Raw genomic sequence first — 23,863 nt, 5'->3', positions numbered from 1 at the left:
GGAAGCCTCCGTGGTGGATTTGACTGTTGTAGTGTTTTATTTTAAGTCATATATACTTTAAAAATTTACCCACAATGGGCTTCCCTGGTGGCTCAGTGGTTCAGAATCCGCTTGCCAAGGCAGGGGACACGGGTTCGATACCTGGTCTGGGAAGATCTCACATGCCGTGGAGCAATTAAGCCCGAGCACCACAACTACTGAGCCCACGTGCCACAGCTACTGAAGCCCATGCACCTAGAGCCTGTGCTCTGCAACAAGAGAAGCCACCACAATGAGAAGCCCGCGCACTACAACGAGGAGTAGCCCCTGCTCGACGCAATTAGAGAAGATCCCGTGCGCAGCAACAAAGGCCCAATATAGCCATAAATAAATTTATTTTAAAAAATTGTGTGACAATTATATCCAATTTATCTTTTCATTCATTGGGACACTAAAAATGTGTTGTTTGTAAATAAGTGCTTGCCAAAAGCATATTGAAATCATCTCTATTTTCTTGTTATTTAAAAACAAAACAAAAACTATAAAATTATAGACAATTATAAAAATAAACAATAACATTTTAAAGAGCAAATATAAGAATTCTAAACAAGTCATAAAAGCATTATCTATCTATAATGCCATAAACAGTTACATTTCATTCTATGTGTCAGTATTTATTCAGTTTATATTCAGTATATATATATACAAATGTATATACATAGATAAACATGAGTAGATGTGTGATATACTGTAATTTTTGTATTTGCTAACAAATCATTTTCTCTTAAATTATAAATTTAAAACAAATACAAAGTGTGCAACACTTATGAAACAAGAAAAAAGTAGAATTTTGCCTTCATGCACTGTATAGTACGTTGTGATAAAGTTGACTTTAGAATACAATCTTTAATAATACATGTTAATCTAAACAACATGATTTACTTAAAATCACTTCTATATAACACCCAAAGAATGGGTTCAAAACATTCCCAAGGGAGTTGGTAAAATCATATATTACTATGAAAGGGTTAAAAACAAAACAGGTTGAAAATGTTCATGTAGTGTTTAAGAACTCTGGGTTTTGGAGTCAGAGCTGGGTTATAATCTAAACACTCTCCTTGGAAGAGTGATGCAAACTCTCTGAGCTTTCGTTTTCTTCATCTGTAAAACTGGGATGATACAATATCATAGAGCTGTTTTAATGGTTAAACCCGATTATGTATGTAAAAGTACAGAACCTGTCATAAGGTAAGCCCTCAATAAATGTTAGTTACCCTCCCCACTCCCCCGGGGTAAGAAAAAGGTGGGTAAAGAGGAAGAATTCTCCACCTGTGGCCATACAATTTACTTCTTGAAGAAAAAATTTAGAGGATACCAGACATCCTTGCTACACACATACACCACTATGTCATCCAGCGGCACAGAATCTGCCCAAGAACTACACTCTTATCTTTCGTCCAATCACATCATTCTGCACTCTCTTGCCCCTGTTCCCAACCCTAGTTTCCCAAGCCACCTTCCCAATCACTCATTCCTCTCTACCCCGTCCAGAAGTCGTGGCTATCCCCCCTCTTTCTTGTTCTAACTTTCGCGCCCCACTAGTTCTTCGCCAATCGGAGAAGTAATTGCCTCTTCCCTCCCCTCCTCTTACTGACGTTACGAGAAGGAAGATTTCTGATTGGTTTTTCTGGAGCAAGAGCGTGCCAATAACAGACAGACTTTTTTGGTGCGGAGGGGCAGCTAGTATTTTCACTGGTGATTGGCTGGGGTGGCCAAGACGGGAAAATGGCTGCCAGCTCTTCTGTAGTCCCGGTGGCAGTGTCGGCTGCCGTGGTCCCCGCCCTGTCATCGAGCGGCGATTTCTCAAATTTGCGGGAAATTAAAAAGCAGCTGCTACTTATCGCGGGCCTTACCCGGGAGCGGGGCCTACTGCACAGTAGCAAATGGTAAGATGTCGGAGTCCGAGGGGACCGACCGGGCTTGGATCCTCGGCCTTGGGGGTCTTAGCTGATTCAGTTTGTGTGGGTGTTCCAGGTCTGCGGAGTTGGCCTTCTCCCTCCCGGCGTTGCCTCTGTCCGAGCTGCAGCCGCCGCCGCCTATTACAGAGGTAAGCACGTCTTCACATTGAGTGCTCCCCATCATCAGAAGGGATACTGAGTGCTCTGTCACCGGAAGGGAGCATACTGCTTAGCAGGGATGTTTGTAGGGGAAATGCAAGCATTCAAAGAGCTGGGTGTTTTAAGCGATTTTATCTGTATGTTTTTGCTGAGTTTTGAAAGACTTAGTGGTGCTCTTACTTAAGCTGGAGAGATTAGTAAACAATCCTTGCTTAAGAGTTCAGCCTTTATGTTTTCTAGCTCAACCTAGACAGTATTCATAACGGGGGGAAGCGTCAAAGGTTTTTATTGCGTTGGCCAAAAAGTTCCTTCGGTTTTAAAATAAAAATTCACGGATTTTCACCAAGAAGTTTATTGAACAACGTATTCACTGTTCCACTACCTCCTCACATTTTTCAGGCAACTTCATAATTCCATCTTACCAAAAGTTTTTATCTTTTTTTTTTTTTTTGCGGTACGCGGGCCTCTCACTGCTGTGGCCTCTCCCGTTGCGGAGCACAGGTTCCAGACGCGCAGGCTTAGCGGCCATGACCCACGGGCCCAGTCGCTCCGCGGCATGTGGGATCTTACCGGACCGGGGCACGAACCCGTGTCTCCTGCATCGGCAGGCGAACTCTCAACCCTTGCGCCACCAGGGAAGCCCCCAAAACTTTTTATCTTTTTGAGCAAAGAACTGTTCCAGGTGCCTTTTACAGTCTTCCAGGGAATTGAAATTTTTTCCATTAAGAGAATTTTGTAAAGACCTAAATAAATGGAAATCCAAAGGTGCAATGTCTGGTGAATACAGCAGTTGAATCAGAACTTCCCAGCCAAGCTGTAACAGTTTTTGCCTGGTCATCAAAGAAACATGCAGTCGTGCGTTATCTTGATGGGAGATTATGCGTATTCTGTTGACTAATTCTGGAGGCTTTTCATCAAGTGCTGTTTCAGTTGGTTTAATTGGGAGCAGTACTCGTTGGAATTAATTGTTTGGTTTTCCGGAAGGAGCTCATAATAGAGGACGCCTTTCCAATTGCACCATATACACAACATCACCTTCTTTGGATGAAAACCGGCCTTTGGTGTGGTTGATGGTGGTTCATTTCGCTTGCTTCACGATCTCTTCTGTTCCACATTATTGTACAGTATCTATACACTTTTCATTGCCCGTCACAATTGTTTTAAAAACGGAATGTTTTCATTGCATTTAAGAGAGAAAAACACATGCGGAAAAACGGTCAAGAAGGTTTTTTTTCCGCTTAACTTACGTGTAACCCAAACATCAAAGCAATTCATATAACCAGGCTGGTGCAAATGATTTTCAACTCTTGATTTGGATATTTTGAGTATATCAGCTATCTCCTGCATGGTATAACGTTGCTTGTTCTCAATTAACGTCTCAATTTGATTGCTATCAACTTCAACTGGTCTACCCAACCATGCAGCCTCATCCAGTGAGAAATCTCCTGCACGAAACTTTGCAGACCACTTTTGACACGTTCGATTAGTCACAGCACCGTCTCCATACACTGCACAAATCTTTTTTTGCGTTTCAGTTGCATTTTTACCTTTCTTGAAATAATAAAGCATAATATGTGGAAAATGTTGCTTTTTTTCCTTCTATCTTCAATATTAAAATGGCTACACAGAAGTTCACCAGTTTTGATAAATTTAAAAAAAAATTAACCCTGAGGGCTTCCCTGGTGGCTTCCCTGGTGGCGCAGTGGTTGAGAGTCTGCCTGCCAATGCAGGAGACACGGGTTCGAGCCCTGGTCTGGGAGGATCCCACATGCCGCGGAGCAACTAGGCCCGTGAGCCACAACTACTGAGCCTGCGGGTCTGGAGCCTGTGTTCCGCAACAAGAGAGGCCGCGTTAGTGAGAGGCCCCACGCACCGCGATGAAGTGTGGTCCCTGCTTGCCGCATTTAGAGAAAGCCCTCGCACAGAAACGAAGACCCGGGCTTCCCTGGTGGCGCAGTGGTTGAGAGTTTGCCTGCGGATGTAGGGGACACGGGTTTGTGCCCTGGTCTGGGAAGATCCCACATGCCGCGGAGCGGCTGGGCCCGTGAGCCATGGCCGCTGAGCCTGCGCGTCCGGAGCCTGTGCTCCACAACGGGAGAGGCCACAACAGTGAGAGGCCCGCGTACCGCAAAAAAAATAAATAAATAAACGAAGACCCAACACAGCCAAAAATAAATAATAAATAAATATTAAAAAAAAAAACAAACCCTGATGTGACAGCTGTCACAATACACTCTAACAAAATTGTTTCAAATGAAGTTAAAAACAACTAAGCACTACTAGAGCTATCGAATGGAAAAAAACCGAATGAACTTTTTGGCCAGCCCAATACAACAGCACGAAACTGTTTTTGGATCTAGACAGCTCTGGGTTCAAATCTCAGCCATACTAGTGACTTTTGGCAACTTAATTAACCTCCTGAGCCACAGTTTTCCCCATCTGTGGATAATAGTATTTACTTTGTGGGGATATTGAGACAATTAAATGAGATAGGAATACATTTTATGTATGATCTATAGTATATATGTTTACATAGTCTGTGTCATCTGAAAGATCTTTATCATAATCCATTTTATTTTTCCCGAAGATGCCATTTCTTGATTACCACCCCCACCAACCACACACACACACACACACACACACACACACTTAAAAACAATGAATGTTCCTTAATCCAAAAGATACAATGCAGGTGAGAGAGGCAGGAGAAGAAATAAGTAAATGGTGAGTGTACGTGAAAAGGGCCACCACAATCCTAAGCTGAATGGCCATATTTAGGACATTTTCATCCAATGAAGAAAATATTGAACATAATTTTGGTTCCAGTTTTGTGCTGGTAATATTTGGACATGAAGGATGAGGAGAATGAAATTACTAAAGTTTTAATCAACTTATCCTTAGAATTTGGGGGGATTGTATGTTTTTACCTCAAATGTGCATCATTTCATTTTTTTTTTTTACATAGAGAATTATAGCTATGTTTTTTACAATACTAACATGTCAAAACTTTGTTGAAATACAAAAAGTATAAGTAATTCCACAGCATGTTGCATTTACGTGGAAATTTAAAAGTCTGCCAAAGGAAAGGCATGTCACATATTAATGCTAGACATTTTTCATGACTTTCTCACTTTTTCCTCATATCAAATCCGTATTACTGGCTCCATTTTACAGATGAAGAAGTGAATACTCAGAGAAGCTAAGTAAGTTCCCTACTAATGTCTTGAAACCAGGAAATCAAGGAGTCAGAATTTAAATCCAAGTCCCTAACACTAAAGCATATGCAATTTCCCACAACATTTGCAGAAACAATAAAAGTTTCTGAGTGCATTGGTTTAGTTTTTTAAATTTTAATATTTTCTCCAAGCTTTTATTTTGAAAAAATGTTCTGTGACCTTACTTCATAAACTAATAAATAAGTATTAGGTTTTTGGGAGGAGGAAAATAATTATCTTTTCTTACATCTTGAAATTAATGAATATTCTTGGATTTGAACTTTTGTTATCCTGTTCCTAACCACTTACATTAACTTGTCTCTTTTTTAGGAGGATGCTCAGGATATGGATGCTTACACCCTGGCCAAGGCCTACTTTGACGTTAAAGAGTATGATCGGGCAGCACATTTCCTGCATGGCTGCAATAGCAAGAAAGCCTATTTCCTGTACATGTATTCTAGATATCTGGTGAGGGCCATTTTAAGATGTCATTCTGCTGTCAGTGAAGCATCCATATTTAGAATCCCAGTAGCAAAAGTTTAATCTTCAAATAGTTTAGCAGAAGTCTACTTGGTGAATGTACTTTATAAATACTTAGCAATAATAAAGAAGACATCGTAAGTAAAGTAAAAAAAAATGATGGTACGAAAGAAAATATTAAAATATTGGTAATATTCATTATTGACAAAGGTATGGAGCAGTAGACACTCTGTTTCAGGAGTGAAAGTAGTTTGACGTTGGTTTGGTTGGCGTGCCTGTGGGTGAGATTTGGCACCCAGAACCACTGGGGCCTCAGCCCACCACCCACTCCTTGGTATGGGGAGATGAAACCCACGCCCTGACATGAGTGGGCCGCTGCTCTGGGCAGATTATGTCAATTTGAAATACTATGCCCAAACAATTCTTCCTTAAGAAACTTAACTTGTCCAATAGAAATACTTCAGTGTGTGCACAAGGATATATATATATGTACAGGGCTGTTCATTGAAGGGTTTTTTGTAATAGACAAAAAAATTAAAAACCTAAATAACCATTAGTCAAGAAATTCATTGTTAATTTTTGCCTGAAGTATTCTTTATTATAATGTTGCAAAATGATGATTTTTCTACTCCAGCACTCTGAGTAGTAAATTCTAAGCAAGAGCCTGTCTTCCCCTTCTCCACTTATTTATGTATTTATCTAGTATCAGTATGGACTCAAGAATTCCTATATTTTTAATTGTTTATAATTCATTATTTCACTTTATCATTTTGGTACTCAGATTATTCCAGATTTGGCCAGTGGGAGCCCCCGAATAGTTGTTTAAAATTAGTGACCAATAGTAGATGTCATTTTGGTTGGACTTTTTGGTCGAATCAGGCTGCTACAGGTTTCAGAATAAGCGGAAAAAAAGACCTATTTATTGATTTTCTCTTACAGTCTGGAGAAAAGAAGAAGGATGATGAAACAGTTGATAGCCTAGGTATGAATTTCTTTCTCTTACCTTTTGGACTAAAACAGAGGTTGCAAACTCTATAATGCCTATAGGAGCCAGGTAGGTAATATAAACATGGGAAGTGGACTGAGGAGGAGTTTGCAAATTGGAGAGCACAACTGGCTGGTTGTCACCCAACTCCCTCTGAGGGTTGCCCTGTGGGAATGTGGGCCTGGTGTTGTCAGGGGCTTTCTTCCGCTGGCCCTAACCTGTTCCCTGCAACCTGAACCTGGAAATTTAGATTTTTAGTTGAGGCTTCTGATTTTTCAGCATTGATAATTAATTCAGATTTTTAAAAACCTGTGTGGGCCTAACAGAATATGACTGCAGACCACTTATCAGTTGCAGTTTCTATAATAAAGTAAATGGACTGTGTAAGATGTCATTGGAGGGGGCTTCTCTGGTGGCGCAGTGGTTGGGAGTCCGCCTGCCAGTGCAGGGGACATGGGTTCGTGCCCTGGTCCGGGAAGATCCCACATGCCGCAAAGCGGCTAGGCCCGTTAGCCATGGCTACTGAGGCTGCGCGTCTGGAGCCTGTGCTCTGCAACGGGAGAGGCCACAACAGTGAGAGGCCCGCATACCGCAAAAAAAAAAAAAAAAAAAAAAAGATGTCATTGGCCACTTGTGTTTGCTGGAAGTTCCAGGTGTAACTTTGGTTGATGCCAAAGGGAGTATCTAGGTCTATGAAATGAAAAACAGCAGTCTACCCTTAGATCAGAAACTCTGTTTCTTTCCTAGGCCCACTGGAGAAAGGTCAAGTGAAAAATGAGGCTCTCAGAGAATTGAGAGTGGAGCTCAGCAAAAAACACCAGGCTCGGGAACTTGATGGATTTGGCCTTTATCTGTAAGTGTTATAGTAATTTGGAACTTATGTGAGATATTCTTCTGAGTAGAGGGGAGATGTTGTTAACTTCTGTGATCGTTCCCTTCTTTCCTAGGTATGGTGTGGTGCTTCGAAAGCTGGACTTGGTGAAAGAGGCCATTGATGTGTTTGTGGAGGCTACTCATGTTTTGCCTTTGCATTGGGGAGCCTGGCTAGAGCTCTGTAACTTGATTACAGACAAGGAGATGGTAAATTGAGATGAGCTATGTGAAAAATCTTCTGCTTCAAGTCTTATGTAATTCTTTAATAATGGGGTAGGGGGAGAAAGTTTTGCTAAACCTTTCATTATAGCTACCTCTTTGCTCCTTCTCTAGTCTCTTTCACTGTTGGAATTTAGGTCCTTATTTGAAAGACTGATGTCTAGATCTTGTTTGGTAGTTGCTGTTGCATTTGCATTCAGTTGACTTAGAGTATCTTTTCATATTCATGTTTTCACATTCAAGTTTTACTGTAACTTGTTTTATAGACTAAATGTTATTATAGTTTCTCTCCTAATTCCAAAGATGCTATAGGAACGATTTCTCTGATATCAAGAATTGAGTTTAAAACATTTTTAATGTTTCTTCTGAACTGTCATAGGTCTCTGTTGAGATTTAGAGATTTGTTAATTAAGGAAATAATGTATATGAAATTGCTTTATAAACTGACTGCATTGTTTTATTAGTCATTGTTAGAGAACATTGTCTACAAAGTTTATTTTGCTGTTATTCAATAGTTAATAGAAGCAACAACACACTTCCTTTTGTTGGCTCTAAAGGACCAAGGGCTGGTTGATTTTCCCCAATAGTGATACATGCTACTACATTTGTGTCTGAAATCTCAATCTTGGTTTACTTGTATTTACCTATCTCTAACTGCCTACTAGACTTTCATTGAAAGTTTGTTTTATCTCTGAACTCAGAATATGCAAAACCAAATTTCTCATCTTGCCTACCAAATTCTCTTTCTTCCTCCCAACTTGATGGACTCTTAGTTGTATCTCTGTTTCTCAGGATGCACTCAGTCTTGACTCCTCAGAGTCATATTTTGTCTCTTCCCTTTCTCTTATTTCCCTTTATCTAGTCAGTCGCCAGACATTGCCATGGTTACCTTCTTGTCTGCATCTCTTTCTCTTGGTTTCCTTTGCTGTCTTGGTTATCATCTCAAATTTGGATTACTTAAAAGTAATAAATACTTTCTATCTAGCTTTCCCACTTTTATACTTCCATTTCCAAGCCATCTGACATACTGTTTCCAAACTTATTCTTAAAGTACCCATGTCATCATGTCATTCTCCTGTCAAAAACTGCAGTGGTTTCCTGTTGCATCCCATTTCCTGTTGCAGCATAGGACCCACCCTATCAGTTCAGTCTTATTTTTCCACTACTTCCCAACTCATAGCCTCCCCTCAAACTGAGCTAGTTGCCTCATTCTATTTACCCACACTCATTATGACTGTTTTTCCTCTATTTTTGTTGTCCTTACCTAGAATGTTGTCTTTTTTCTCTTCCTCTCCCTTTTTCTATTCAGTTTCTACCCATCCTCCAAGGCTCGCTTCAAATCCTGTTGTTTCTTTGAAGCTGTCCCCAGCTAGACCATTCCTCCCTATTCCTCCCTATTGTGCTTGTAAGTCCTGTTCACTTAATTGAACTGCCCTGTATTCATTATTAGGTACTCTAATAAAATTTTGGTGATAAATTCTTTTAGACAATATAGTTCCTTGATGTTCATTTGGGAGAGAGGTCAAAGTATATTAAGTGTGTTCCTCTCTCTCCTGCTGCCAGCTGAAGTTCCTGTCTTTGCCAGACACCTGGATGAAAGAGTTTTTTCTGGCTCATATATACACAGAGTTGCAGTTGATAGAGGAGGCCCTGCAAAAGTATCAGAATCTCATTGATGTGGGCTTCTCTAAGAGCTCATATATTGTTTCCCAAATTGCAGTTGCCTATCACAATATCAGAGGTGAGTGAATAAGGACAACAAAATACCATCAAACCCTGAAGGTAGTGCTGTGTTGTTTTCTGAACTCTCTGTCTTCTTTCTGCAGATATCGACAAAGCCCTCTCTATTTTTAATGAGCTAAGGAAACAAGACCCTTACAGGATTGAAAATATGGACACATTCTCCAACCTTCTTTATGTCAGGGTGAGCTCCTTCCTTTGCTTGGACTTAAGCTCTTTTGTGCTTTGATCTCATGGGTTGGATTGTCACCTAGTAGCATTAGCTACAAGAAAAATTATGTAGGGGTTCCTTTTTCATGCTTAGATCGTCTTTCTTTTCTTTCAGAGCATGAAATCTGAGTTGAGTTATCTGGCTCACAACCTCTGTGAGATTGATAAATATCGTGTAGAAACATGCTGTGTAATTGGTAAGAGTCACCACCTTTTTTCTTTTTTTATCTTTATTGTGAGTAATCCAAATGTAAAAATAACAATAATATAAAAGTGTCAAAAGAAAAAAAGGGAATTCCCTGGCGGTCCAGTGGTTAGGACTCCGTGCATCCACTGCAGGGGACATGGGTTCAATGCCTGGTCGGGGAACTGGGATCCTGCATTCCTGCATGCCTCATAGCACAGCCAAAAAAAATAAGTGTCAAAGGTAACAAAATTGGGACTTCCCTGGTGGCGCAGTGGTTAAGAATCCGCCTGCCAATGCAGGGGACACGGGTTCGAGCCCTGGTCCAGGAAGATCCCACATGCCGCGGAGCAGCTGGGCCCTTGCTCCACAACTACTGAGCCTGTGCTCTAGAGCCCATGTGCCACAACTACTGAGCCTGTGTGCCACAACTACTGAGCCTGTGTGCCACAACTACTGAGCCCACGTGCCTAGAGCCCGTGCTCCACAACAGAGAAGCCACCGTAATGAGGAGCCCACACACCACAACGAAGAGTAGCCCCCGCTCACCACAACTAGAGAAATGCCGTGCACAGCAACGAAGACCCAACGCAGCCAAAAATAAATAAAATAAATTTATTAAAAAAAAAAAAGGTAACAAAATTATATACAATAGAATGTGAAGGATCACTGTAATCACCCCCAATATTGGTGGATATGACTCCAGAATATTCTTCTGTGTGAGTACTATGAATGGTGTATGTGTGTGTGAGTACTAAAAATGGTGTATGTGTGTGTGTATGGTTTGCTTGCAAAAACTGTATCATTATACACACTGCTTTGTAATGTCCTTTTTTTTAACCTAACAATATATCTTTTCCATCTTTCCATGCTAGTACATGTAGAGTTGTATTGTATTATTTTTGATGGCTATTTAGTATTTTATTATATAGATGTGCCATTATTTTTATTTAATCATTTTCTGTTGTATAAGTTGTGGCTAGTGTTTGTTAACATAAAAATTGCTTCAGGAAACATCTTTGTATGTATATATTTACTTTTGCATGTTTATGCAACTATTTCTGTATAATTAGTTCCTTGAAAGGCTGGATCAAAAACGTGTGTATTTTTTATATATATATGTGGGTTTTTTATTTTAGTAAATTTATTTTATCTATTTTATTTTTGGCTGCGTTGGGTCTTTGTTGCTGCACGCGGGCTTTCTCTAGTTGTGGTGAGCGGGGGCTACTCTTCGTTGTGGTGCGTGGGCTTCCCATTGTGGTGGCTTCTCTTGTTGCAGAGCACGGGCTCTAGGCACGTGGGCTTCAGTAGTTGTGGCGCACAGGCTTAGTTGCTCGGCGGATGTGGGATCTTCCTGGACCAGGGCTCGAACCCGTGTCCCATTCATTAGCAGGCGGATTCTTAACCACTGCGCCACCAGGGAAGTCCCTGTATTTTTAAATTATTATTTTATTTGTTTATTATTATTATTATTTTTTGCGGTATGCGGGCCTCTCACTGTTGTGGCCTCTCCCGTTGCGGAGCACAGGCTCCGGATGCGTAGGCTCAGCGGCCATGGCCCACGGGCCCAGCCGCTCTGCGGCATGTGGGATCCTCCCGGACTGGGGCACGAACCCATGTCCCCTGCATTGGCAGGCGGACTCTCAACCACTGCGCCACCAAGGAAGCCCCTATTTATTTATTTTTTAGCTGTGTCGGGTCTTAGTTGCGACAAGTGGGGTCTTTGTTGAGGCATGCAGGATCTTCTGTTGTGGTGTGGGCTCTTTGCTGTGGCACGCGGGCTTCTCTCTAGCTGTGGTGCGTGGGCTCCAGAGTGCATGGGCTCTGTAGTTATGGCGTGCGGGCTCCAGAGCGCGTGGACTCTAGTTTGCAGCATGCAGGCTCAGTAGTTGTGGCGCACAGCTTAGTTGCCCCATGTCATGTGGGATCTTAGTTCCCTGACCAGGGATCGAACCCGCGTCCCCTGCATTGGAAGGCAGATTCTTTACCACTGGACCACCAGGGAGGTCCCAAAGCCTGTGTATTTTAAACTTACTAATATTACTAAAATGTTTGTAAGAATTTCCAATCCTATGAAAAGAGATGGGAGTGTATCTTTTTCTGTATCAGGGTGTCTCACTCTTGGCTCTATTGACATTTTTGGCTGATAATTTCTTTTGTGGGGGTCTGTCCTATACATTGCAGGGTGTTAGAAGTATACCCAGCTCTACCCACTAGATGTCAGTAACCTCCTTCCCCCAGTTGTGCAGATAAAGCCAAATAACCTCTTGGGGTCAGAATCATCCTTGGTTGAGAACCATGGCCCTATGTACTTGGCCACACTACTGTGACCTGATAATCAGTTGACATAAATAGATGAATGGCCACTCTTGGATAAAAGTAAGCTTTGTTGGTTGTGATTGAAAGCCTAAGTTTCCTGGAGATGAAAGACCCTGTTCCTGGGTCTTTGGTGACACTGCATTGAGAACATACATTTGTATGTTAGGATGTTGTTAGTAAACTGATAGAATTTCAATTTGGTCATTCAATAAATATTTCCAGCCCTTTAGGAAGTTGTAATCTAGTATGGGAAATAAATATTAAAAAAAGAAAAATCCTATGGGAACATAGGTAAGAGGAACAAATAATCTTTTCAACATCAGAGCATTGTGAATGAAGTATAAAGTCCGTTAAAGTGAGGATGGAACTCCAGTTTATTCAGAAAACATCTTTTGAACATCTTCTGAGTGCCAGATATGGTGGTTTGTGTTGCAGTACCTACCCCATTACCTACTGAGGAAGACCAGTAAGAAACAACTATAATATAGTGGGTTGAGGATTATGATTGAAGTAAACATAGGATGCTAAGAGAGTACATAGGAAAGGTAGCTAATCCAGTCTAATTAGGGAAGGCTTCTTGAGAAGGTGATACCTGAAGGATGGGCAGGAGTGAAAGAGTTCACTAAAGGAGGAAATGGATTGACTTGGGAAGGGTATTGCAGTGCAGAGGCATTGAAGTGTGAAACAGACAGTGATCCTGAAATAGTTTAGTGTCCTGAAGCATGGTGTGGGAGGAGGGAATGTATGAATGGGGCCAGATCTTGAAGAGCCTTTTGTGCCTTACTAAAAGTTTGGATTTTATTCTTAAGGCAGGAGAAGTCTTCTGAAGGATTTTAAACCAGAGAATGATAAATGTTTTTAGATTTTCATTTTCAAATAACTGGAGACAGTGTGCTGGGAGGATTAGAAAAAGGGCAAGACCAACAAGGAGGCTTTTGCAATAATACAGTCTAGAGATGATGAGAGCCCAAGCTGAGGTATTGGCAGGAGGAATGAAGAGAGGCAATTAGATTTAGAAGATATTTAGGAAGTAGAACTTACAGGAATTGGTGAATGGGTAACCAGATTGATAACAGTGTCCTTCACCTGAAGAAAGGAAATAGAGGTAGGGGAGATAATGAACTGTTCCTTTTTTAGCTTACTAACTTAAAGCCAGTTAAAATCAAAGGATATGGGCTTCCCTGGTGGTGCAGTGGTTGAGAGTCCACCTGGCGATGCAGGGGACACAGGTTCGTGCCCCGGTCCGGGAAGATCCCACATGCCGCGGGGTGGCTGGGCCCGTGAGCCATGGCCGCTGAGCCTGCGCATCCGGAGCCTGTGCTCCGCAACAGGAGAGGCCATAGCAGTGAGAGGCCCGCGTACTGCAAAAAAAAAAACGAAACAAAACAAAATCAAAGGATACGTACATATGAAGAGTAATGCTTTAGGAGTTTCTGTTTTTTTTATTTTATGTATTTATTTATTTTTTGGCCATGCCTCGTGGCTTGCAGGATCTTATTTCCTGGACCAGGGTTTGAACCCGGGCCCTTGGCAGTGAGAGTGCGGAGTCCTAACCACTGGACTGCCAGGGAATTCCCATCTGGTTTTTTAAATAATCGTTTGATTGGTAAACTTCTTAATGAACTGTTTTTTCTTCGGTGTATCTGTAATGCCTAGCGAAGTTCCTGACTTATGGTCAATAAATGTTTGTTGAATTCAGCCCACCTATCTTAAAAATCAAGAAAAAGGAACATTAGATATGACAAAAAATATATTTCAGCTTTCACAAAGGAGAAAGAAGGGTGGAGAGAGAAGAGAAGAAACTGAAGACCTGAAAGAGAATGAAACAACTTAAGAATAGAGTGATGGCAAGAATCTCCTACTTGTTTAGTCCTTGCTTCTGCAGTTATGTCTTGTTGTGAATTGAATGCTTCCTCTGCATCTTTTCTGGAGTCCCAGTCTCTGAGAGGCAGCTTTACACACACACACACACACACACACACACACACACACACACACACACACAAATACGTATATGTATGTGTATTTATATATGTATATATTACAGTATAGCATGGTTAAGATTTGGACTCTGGAACAAAACTGCCCAAGTTTAAATCTTGGTTTTGTTACTAACTAGCTGTGTGACATTGGATTTAACTTCTGTGCGCTATACTTTCCTCATCCATAAAGGGATAATAACAGTAGAACATTCTCCCATGTATTCATTGTGAGGAGTAAGTAAATTAACATATAAAAAGCACTTATAACAATGTAAGTTGCCCAGCACATTGTAATCATTCAGTACATTTTAGCTGTTCCAACTGGTCAGAAAATCTCATCTACTTAATCTTTGCCCAGAACTTGCCTGTTCTGACTTCCTTAACACCTCCTTTGTCATCCTGACTCCTTTAGCAGCTAAAGCTTATACCCTTGCTACCACTACTTCACTTCTCCTATTCTATTACAGAAGTTAACCTTTGGACAATCTGCCTAGAGTTTGCTTATTCCTCTGTCTCTGGGTCTGAGTCAGTGGCACAAGCAAAGGTATCCTTTTATAGGACATAAAGCCCTCCATCTTGCTTTTTTCCCAGGTGAATGTGAACTTGAATGATCTTAAGTGATACAGACAATTGTTATAAATAATTTCTCCTGAATCAAACTGACAGCTGAATCTAGACAAATTAAAAGCAAAGACAAACACATATATAGAAATCTTATTACTTGTTTTTTACCAAAGTGGAATTGTATAATTTCTCTGCAATTTGCTTTTTCCGTTTGACAGTATATCATTATCTCTGTAAATTAGTATATATACATTTAAATCCATCTTTTTATCTAAATTGCACATGCAATTTATACATAAAGGAGATTTTTTTAAAGTGCAGGGTTTTTTTCCCTCACTGCACCTTTCCTCCTTTAACATACTTGTGTTAGCATGTCCCATACCACATGAAACATACACATACACATATGCAGGGTTTAATGGGCTGTTTGCTTACAAAAATAGGATCATATTACACACATTTCTCTGTATTTTACTTTTCTCACTCAACAGTATCTCATGAAAAATCCCTCAGAGCCTTGGTATATCTCAAATTGTTTTTTCTTCTTTTATTATTTTTCATTTATTTATTTATTTATTTATTTAAATGCATTTATTCATTTATTTAATTTTTGGCTGCATTGGGTCTTTGCTGCTGCACGTGGGTTTTCTCTAGTTGTGGCGAGCAGGGGCTACTCTGTTGCGGTGCGCTCACTTCTCTTGTTGCGGAGCACGGGCTCTAGGCACGCGGCCTCAGTAGTTGTGTCTTATGGGCTTAGTTGCTCCATGACATGTGGGATCTTCCCGGACCAGGGCTCGAACCCGTGTCCCCTGCATTGGCAGGCGGATTCTTAACCACTGCGCCACCAGGGAAGCCCCATGATTTGCTTTTCTGATGATTAATGATATTGAGCATCTTTTCACGTGCCTATTGGCCATCTGTACGTCTTCTTTGGAAAAATGTCTATCAAGTCTTCTGACCATTTCTTGACTGGGTTGTTTGTTTTTTTGATATTAAGTTGTATGAACTGTTTATATATTTTGGATATCATTTGCAAATATTTTCTCCCATTCAGTAAGTTGTCTTTTTGTTTTGTTTTAATTAATTAATTTATTTTTGGCTGCATTGGGTTTTTGTTGCTGTGCACAGGCTTTCTCTAGTTGTGACAAGCAGGGGCTACCCTTTGTTGCGGTTCACAGGCTTCTCATTGTGGTGGCTTCTCTTGTTGTGGAGCACGGGCTCTAGGCGCGCAGGCTTCAGTACTTGGGCTCGTGGGCTCTAGAGCACGGGCTCAGTTGTTGTGGTGCATGGGCTTAGTTGCTCCACGGCATGTAGGATCAAACCCATGTCCCCTGCATTGGCAGGTGGATTCTTAACCACTGTGCCACCAGGGAAGTCCCTGTCTTTTCGTTTTGTTGATTGTTTTGTTTGCTGTGCAAAAGCTTTTCAGTCTAATTAGGTCACATTTGTTTATTTTTGCTTTTGTTTCCTTTGCCTTAGGTGATGGATCCAAAAAAATATTGCTATGATTCCTGTCAAAGAGTGTTTTGCCTCTGTTTTCTCCTAGGAGTTTTAATGGTTTCTGTTCTTACATTTAGATCTTTAATCCATTTTGAGTTTATTTTTTTATATGGTATGAGAAAATGTTCTAATTTCATTCTTTTACATGTAGCTGTCCAGTTTTCCCAGCATCACTTATTGGAGATGGTCTTTTCCCCATTGTATATTCTTGCCTCCTTTGTCATGATTAATTGACCATAAGTGCGTGAGTTTCTGGACCAGTACCATACTGTTTTGATCACTGTAGCTTAGTAGTATAGTCTGAAGTCAGGGAATGTCATGCTTCCTGTTTTGTTCTTCTTTCTCAAGATTGTTTTGGCTGTTCAAGGTCTTTTGTGTTCCCATACAAATTTTGGGATTATTTGTTCTGGTTCTGTGAAAAATCCCATTGGTATTTTTTTTTTTAATATTTATTTATTTGGCTGCGCTGGGTCTTAGTTGCAGCACACGGAATATTCATTGCCGCGTGTGGCGTCTTTGTTGCAGCATGCAGGATCTTTAGTTGTGGCATGTGGGATCTTTAGTTGTGGCATGCGGGATCTTGTTCCCTGACCAGGGATTAAATCCCGGCCCCCTGAATTGGGAGCCCAGAGTCTTAACCACTGGACCACCAGGGAAGTTCCACCGTTGGTATTTTGTTAGGGATTGCATTGAATCTGTAGATTGTCTTGGGTAGTATGGTCATTTTAATAATATTAATGGTTCAAATCCATAAACAAAGTATATCTTTCTGTTTGTGTCTTGATTTTCTTTCATCAGTGTATTATAGTTTTCTGAGTACAAGTCTTTTAACTCCTTAATTAGATTTACTCCTAGCTATTTTATTTTTTTGGATGTGATTGTAAATGGGATTGTTTCATTAATTTCTCATTAGTGTATAGAAATGCAACAGATTTCTGTATTAATTTTGTAGTGTGCAACTTTACTGAATTCATTCATGAGCTCTAGTAATTTTTTGGTGACATCTTTAGGATTTTCTATGTATAGAATCATGTCATCTGTAAACAGTGGCAGTTTTACTTCTTCCTTTCTAATTTGGATTCCTTTTATTTCTTTTTCTTATCTGATTGCTGGGGCTAAGACTTCGAGTACTACATTGAAAAAAGTCACAAAAGTGGGCATCCTTGATTTTTTCCCTGATCTTAGAGGAAAAGTTTTTAGCTTTTCACCTTTGAGTATGATGTTAGCTGTGGGCTTATCATATATGGCCTTTATTATGTTGATGTTCCCTCTATACCTACTTTGTGGAGAGTTTTTATCATAAATGCATGTTGAATTTTGTCAAAAGCTTTTTCTGTATCAAGATGATCATATAATTTTTATTCTTCATTTTGTTAGTGTGGTGTATCACATTGATTGATTTGCAGATATTGAACCATCCTTGCATTCCTGGGATAAATCCCACTTGATCATGATGTATGATCCTTTTAATGTATTGTTGGATTCAGTTTGCTAATACTTTATTGAGGATTTTTTCATCTATGTTCATTAGTGATATTGGCCTGTAATTTTCTTTTTTTGTGGTATCTTTGGTTTTGGTATCAGGGTGATGCTGGCTTTGTAGAATGAGTTTGGAAACATTTCTTCCTCTGCAATTTTTTGGAATAATTTGGAAAAGATAAGTGTTAGCTCTTATCTAAATGTTTGGTAAAATTCACCTGTGAAGCCATCTGGTTCTGGACTTTTTTTGTTGGATGTTGTTTTATTACTGATTCAATTTCATTACTGGTAATTGGTCTGTTCATATTTTCTACTTATTCCTGATTTAATCTTGGGAGCTTATACATTTCTAGGAATATGTCCATTTCTTCTAGGTTGTCCATTTTATTGGTATATATTAAAAATAGCTTTATTGAGGGATAATTTACATAACATAAAATTTACTTATTTTAAGTTTACAGTTCACTGAGTTCTTGCTAATTTATACAGTTGTGTAACCATAATCATAATCCAGTTTAGAACACTCCATCATCCCAAAAAGTTCCCTTGGGTCTATTTGCAGTCAGCCCTACTCCCAATCCCCAGCAGATCTGCCTTCTATCTGTATAGTTTTGCATTTTCTGGAAATTTCATATAAGTGGAATCTTGGAATATTTAGTCTTATTGTCTAGCTTTTTTCACTGAGCTCTTTTTCGAGATTTGTCCGTGTTGCAACATATGTCAGTAGTTCTTCTCTTTTTACTGTTGAGAAGTATTTCATTGTCTGGATATATGCTACATTTCGTTTATCCATTTACTAGTTAGTATAAGAAAGATGGCCTTTATTCCCTTTCTTCAAATAAAATTTTTTATAGAATCTTAAAATCTTTCGTATATTCTTTTTAAGACCAATGATAGTAGAACTTCCTTGATTCTTGTGGAAGAGGGGAGTTCAGAGTGCTACCTTTTTAATCCTTTAGGTACCTCCTTAGAAACCTAGGAAGATAGTTGGAAAACCACCAATCTAAAGCATACTCTAGGAATTTCCTACCCTTTATTAAGGAAATATATGTATAAATGCTATATTGAGAGGAAATAAAATGAAGAAAATCTTTGTGGTGTTAGGAAACATTTTTTTTTAAAAAACCAGAATGTGTGATAGATAAAATATATTTTCTAAGAGAATGATGATGTTGCCCATATGTAGAATTTGGCTTTTCTGCAAGGACTTTGGGGGAATGGGTTATGGTTCATGCCTACTCTGTGTAATGCTGCCTATTTTAGTGACTTATTTTTGCCTTTCTAGTTATTTATATATTTTGTTTGTTTGTCTTTCAATTAGGCAATTATTATAGTTTGCGTTCTCAGCATGAGAAAGCAGCCTTGTATTTCCAGAGAGCACTGAAATTGAATCCTCGGTATCTTGGTGCCTGGACGCTGATGGGACATGAGTACATGGAAATGAAGAACACATCTGCTGCTATTCAGGCTTATAGGTGAGCATTTAGTTGGAGGGGGAGATGGAGCAGATTGTTGTGATTTTAGAAGTCTCTATTGAGCCTGCAAGTCGCTAACTTTGATTCTGCTCTCTTACCAGTCTCTCTTCCATTTCTTAGGCATGCTATTGAGGTCAATAAGCGGGACTACAGAGCCTGGTATGGCCTTGGGCAGACCTATGAAATCCTTAAGATGCCATTTTATTGCCTTTATTATTATAGACGGGCCCACCAGCTTCGGTAAGTCGGGCCACTTGATGATGTGTTTGTTGTGGGAAGGGCTGACACTCTTCTTTCTCTTTTGATAGCTATTGAAGAATCACAGTGAATGGTTTTGACTCTTAGAGACCTAAGTTTAAACATGCCATATGTTGTTTGGTCATTTTTATGTAGTGTATTCTACTAACGTGTTAATAGTATAATTGTGAACACAAAATAATATAATTACATGAAGTATTGGATTAAAGCCCATTCCCTTCATAGCTTTGAAATAGTGGTGGTGGTTCCTCAAGGGAGGACTTCAGTTTTTGCTTGGATTTCCTATTTCTCTTCCCTCTCAGGCCCAATGATTCTCGTATGCTGGTCGCTTTAGGAGAATGTTATGAGAAACTCAATCAACTAGTGGAAGCCAAAAAGGTATCTGAAATTGGGTCCTGAAGAGTTTGTGTGGAAATCTGCTGTTTGGATGAGAGGTTGAGCTATCTGTGCTTAATTTTCCTTCATGTAGATCTATCTACATAGGGAAGTCTGAATATTTATAGGCACATAGGGTATATAAAGCAAAGTGGGGCTGACATCATTAGTGGGAATGTTAGTATGTAGCCTGGACCTATCAGATCTGGTAAAAATGCTTTGTATTCTCCAAGTCTGAACTTCTGGGAGGCTTGCAGGACCTGAGTCTCTATGTGATTAGTCATGGCACATGGGGCAGTGGTTGAAATGACCAGTTTATTTATTTTTTTGACAGTGCTATTGGAGAGCTTATGCCGTGGGAGATGTGGAAAAGATGGCTCTGGTGAAACTGGCAAAGTGAGTGAAAGAGTGACACGCTAGTGATATTTCTGTTGGCTTCTCTGGTGAGGTGGGTCCTGCACATTCTAGAGCTTCCCATCCATCATCTACATGAATGAGGGGATGTAGCACAGTGTATGATTACTGATCTGGAAATTTAGCCATCTCGACTCAAGAGAATGCTACTTCTCTTTGAAGAGGAATTGTTTTCCTATTTGGAAAATTCAAGAATGAATTGAAAGAAATGAAATTTTTATGTCAGAGCAGTCTAGGAAAACTACTTTAGGTACTAATCTCCTCCTGATAAGGCCCAGGAAAATAAGGAATAACTCAGAAATGATAAGGAAAGAGGTTCTTAAATGCAATTTCATTCCTGCCAGTTCTTTTCTGGATTCTTACAAAAAATCTGAATTGCTTGGTATCTTTTTTAATCTCACTCAGGGTATTACCAGGGAATTTTTGCAATGGTATATTATCCAGCTTAAGTGTTTACTAACTTTCCCTCCATCACCAGTAGCAGAGTAATGATTCTAAGCTTTGATGAAGTAACCACCACCTCTGGGCACTAATACTATTCTGGGTCCCACTGTGTCATTTATGTCAAAATTTGTACTTGTCTATGTATTATCATTTTTTTATCTTAACTGTGTGCTTTTACTTTTTATCACTAGCTTGCTCTGAGATATGATTTATACTTAAAGACCAATTTCTTTTGTAGGCTTCATGAACAGTTGACTGAGTCAGAACAGGCAGCCCAATGTTACATCAAATATATCCAAGATATCTATTCGTGTGGGGTATGTGTCATGAGCATGAGAATTGGGTTGCTGATCTTACTCTTGTCACCTCAGTCATTCCTGATTTCCTTATCTAGGAAATAGTGGAACACTTGGAGGAGAGCACTGCTTTCCGCTATCTGGCCCAGTATTATTTTAAGTGCAAGCTGTGGGATGAAGCTTCAGCTTGTGCCCAAAAGTGCTGTGCATTCAATGATGTGAGTATCAGTTCTTTAGTAAAAGGTTTGGACTTTAGGTTCTAGCACATGACTTTACTATGATCTGGGGGTGGAAAGTGGAAGGTGGTTAAGAGGGTGAGTGGTTTGCATTCAATCTGTAGATTGCTTTGGGTAGTATAGTCATTTTCACAATATTGATTCTTCCAATCCAAGAACATGGTCTATTTCTCCATCTGTTTAAGTCATCTTTGATTTCTTTCATCAGTGTTTAATAGTTTTCTGAGTACAGGTCTTTCACCTCCTTAGGCAGGTTTATTCCTAGGTATTTTATTCTTTTTGTGCGATGGCAAATGGGGTTGTTTCCTTAATTTCTCTGATTTTTCATTGTTGGTGTATTGGAATGCCAGAGATTTCTGTGCATTAATTTTGTATCCTGCAACCTTACCAAATTAATTGATTAGTTCTAGTAGTTTTCTGGGGGCATCTTTAGGATTTTCTATGTATAGTATCACGTCATCTGCAAACAGTGACAGTTTTACTTCTTCTCTTCCAATTTGTATTCCTTTTATTTCTTTTTCTTCTCTGATTGCCGTGGCTCAAGAGGGAGGGGATATGGGGACATATGTATGCATATGGCTGACTCACTTTGGTGTGCAATAGAAACTAACACAGTATTGTGAAACAATTATACTCCAATAAAGATTTAAAAAAAAATAAAACAGGGTGACTGGAAAGGCTACCTTGTTCTGTGGAACTTTGTATGTCAGTATTTTAGAAACTGTTTTTGAGAAAAGCCTTGGACATATTTTGACACATTTGCCTGACTTTGTTTCAGACCCGGGAAGAAGGTAAGGCCTTGCTCCGGCAAATCCTACAGCTTCGGAACCAAGGCGAGACTCCCTCCACCGAGATGCCTGCTCCCTTTTTCCTCCCTGCTTCACTGTCTGCTAACAACACTCCCACACGCAGAGTTTCTCCACTCAACCTGTCTTCAGTCACACCATAGTTGGCTACTTTCAAGCCAGCACATTGCCAGACCCATATTAAGCCTTACCTCCATGTAAAGAACAGCCATGTCTATTCTTCCAAGGACCTTAGTTCCTTTTGTTTGTACACATGGAAACAGCTCCTTGGGGAGTTTATAGAATCACCTGCACAGTAGACTGACAGAAGAATCCTGGCAGGAACAGATACTGTCTTTGCCAGTTTGAAGCACTTCTATCTCCCTTCTGTTCAGAGTGGCTATAGATCTTGGCCTTTTTCCCCAGACCTTTTTGCCCCCCAAAACATCCCTTTAACAGCACTTTAGCACAGGCAAGGCTACAGGGACAAAGTTTAAATGCTGCTGGGAGTGGGAGATTTCTTTAGAGAGGCAAGGAAGAAAGAAGGGAGAAAAGCTTGCAACTCTACCCTCTGCTGATAGTAGGGCACTGGATACCCTAGGAAGGTCAGGGCACTGGATAGACATGACTCATCATTCTTTGATTTGCTGAGCATGACTATTCTGATATCAGAGATTAGGTTTAAATGGGGTGAAGGTATACTTTTGTTCTTCTGCCGGTTTTTTTTTTTGTTTTTTTTTTTTTTTTTTGCAGGACGCAGGCCTCTCACTGTTGTGGCCTCTCCTGTTGTGGAGCACAGGCTCCAGACGCGCAGGCTCAGTGGCCATGGCTCACGGGCCCAGCCGCTCTGTGGCATGCGGGATCTTCCCGGACCGGGGCACGAACCCGTGTCCCCTGCATCCACAGGCGGACTCTCAACCACTGCGCCGCCAGGGAAGCCCTGGCGTTTTGGTTTTGAGGCGTCTCTTAGAAGCTTTCAAATTGGAAGTAACTTACTAGAGTTGAACAAAAGAAGGGGCAAAAGGACTCTCACTGAGTGTGGAACTGCTGATGGCCCCTACTAAGGGGAAAAGATGTCTATAGAGTTAGCTATACACCTACTAAAGCAGAGCAAGGAGGCAGGGTTACAGAGTTTCATGGACATTTGGGTGTGATAACTTCTGTGATTGTACAGATAAAAATAAACTCTTAGAGTCGGTCTGTTTTGATAAATATTTTGCCATAATTGTCTCCCCCCCACATGCCCCCCCATCTCCACAAGAATGTTTTTTTTCTAGCCTTCATCTATTAGACAAGGTAAAAGTAATCATTCTTGCTATGCTCTTGGGAGAGTTTCAGGCCTGTGCTTGTGCATTCAGTAGGAGGTAATATGCTATGACTATAATGGCTGCTGTAATGAATTTGTACAGTAGATGCTATGGGTTATTCTGAGCTCAGGGCCCAGGCTTCCTTTATTTTTGTTCCAAAACAAACAAGTTTGTTACCCATTCATCTCCTAATGTATGACACTTCATTTTATTTTATTTTATTTTTTTATGAATAACTTTTTTATTAACCTTTTAATCATTTAGTTAATTAACCTATTTTTGTTTTTTGGTTTTTTTAACATCTTTATTGGTGACACTTCATTTTATATTAAGGAAGGTTTAGAATATCTAATGTCCCTTGAATTAATTTCTTACCAAGCTTTCTTGGGTTAGCTGTGCACCAGTTGCTGGTCTGCACTGCCATTCC

General features: G+C 40.1%; 1 protein-coding gene and 1 non-coding gene across 2 annotated transcripts; both read left to right on the top strand.

Moving 5' to 3' along the window:
- The first annotated feature begins 1,753 nt into the window (after positions 1-1,753).
- On the top strand, positions 1,754-23,323 carry CDC23 (cell division cycle 23). Its single transcript, XM_029219183.1, has 16 exons — positions 1,754-1,925; positions 2,014-2,086; positions 5,642-5,779; positions 6,731-6,773; positions 7,524-7,629; positions 7,724-7,856; positions 9,432-9,609; positions 9,695-9,792; positions 9,934-10,015; positions 19,168-19,321; positions 19,442-19,561; positions 19,882-19,957; positions 20,289-20,350; positions 21,051-21,129; positions 21,207-21,326; positions 22,123-23,323. Exons 1-16 carry the CDS (start codon positions 1,765-1,767, stop codon positions 22,291-22,293), a joined length of 1,794 nt encoding a protein of 597 aa, XP_029075016.1. The 5' UTR covers positions 1,754-1,764; the 3' UTR covers positions 22,294-23,323.
- On the top strand, positions 6,037-6,158 carry LOC114893525. Its single transcript, XR_003792942.1, has one exon. It is a non-coding gene; the product is annotated as a small nucleolar RNA ACA64 (small nucleolar RNA).
- Positions 23,324-23,863: the final 540 nt, after the last annotated feature.

Source organism: Monodon monoceros, unplaced genomic scaffold, assembly GCF_005190385.1.
Source record: "Monodon monoceros isolate NGI ecotype Baffin Bay Population unplaced genomic scaffold, NGI_Narwhal_1 Super_Scaffold_12, whole genome shotgun sequence".
Lineage (NCBI taxonomy): Eukaryota > Metazoa > Chordata > Mammalia > Artiodactyla > Monodontidae > Monodon > Monodon monoceros.
The sequence above is the reverse complement of the archived record's forward strand: the minus strand, read 5'-3'. Positions and strand labels throughout refer to the sequence as shown.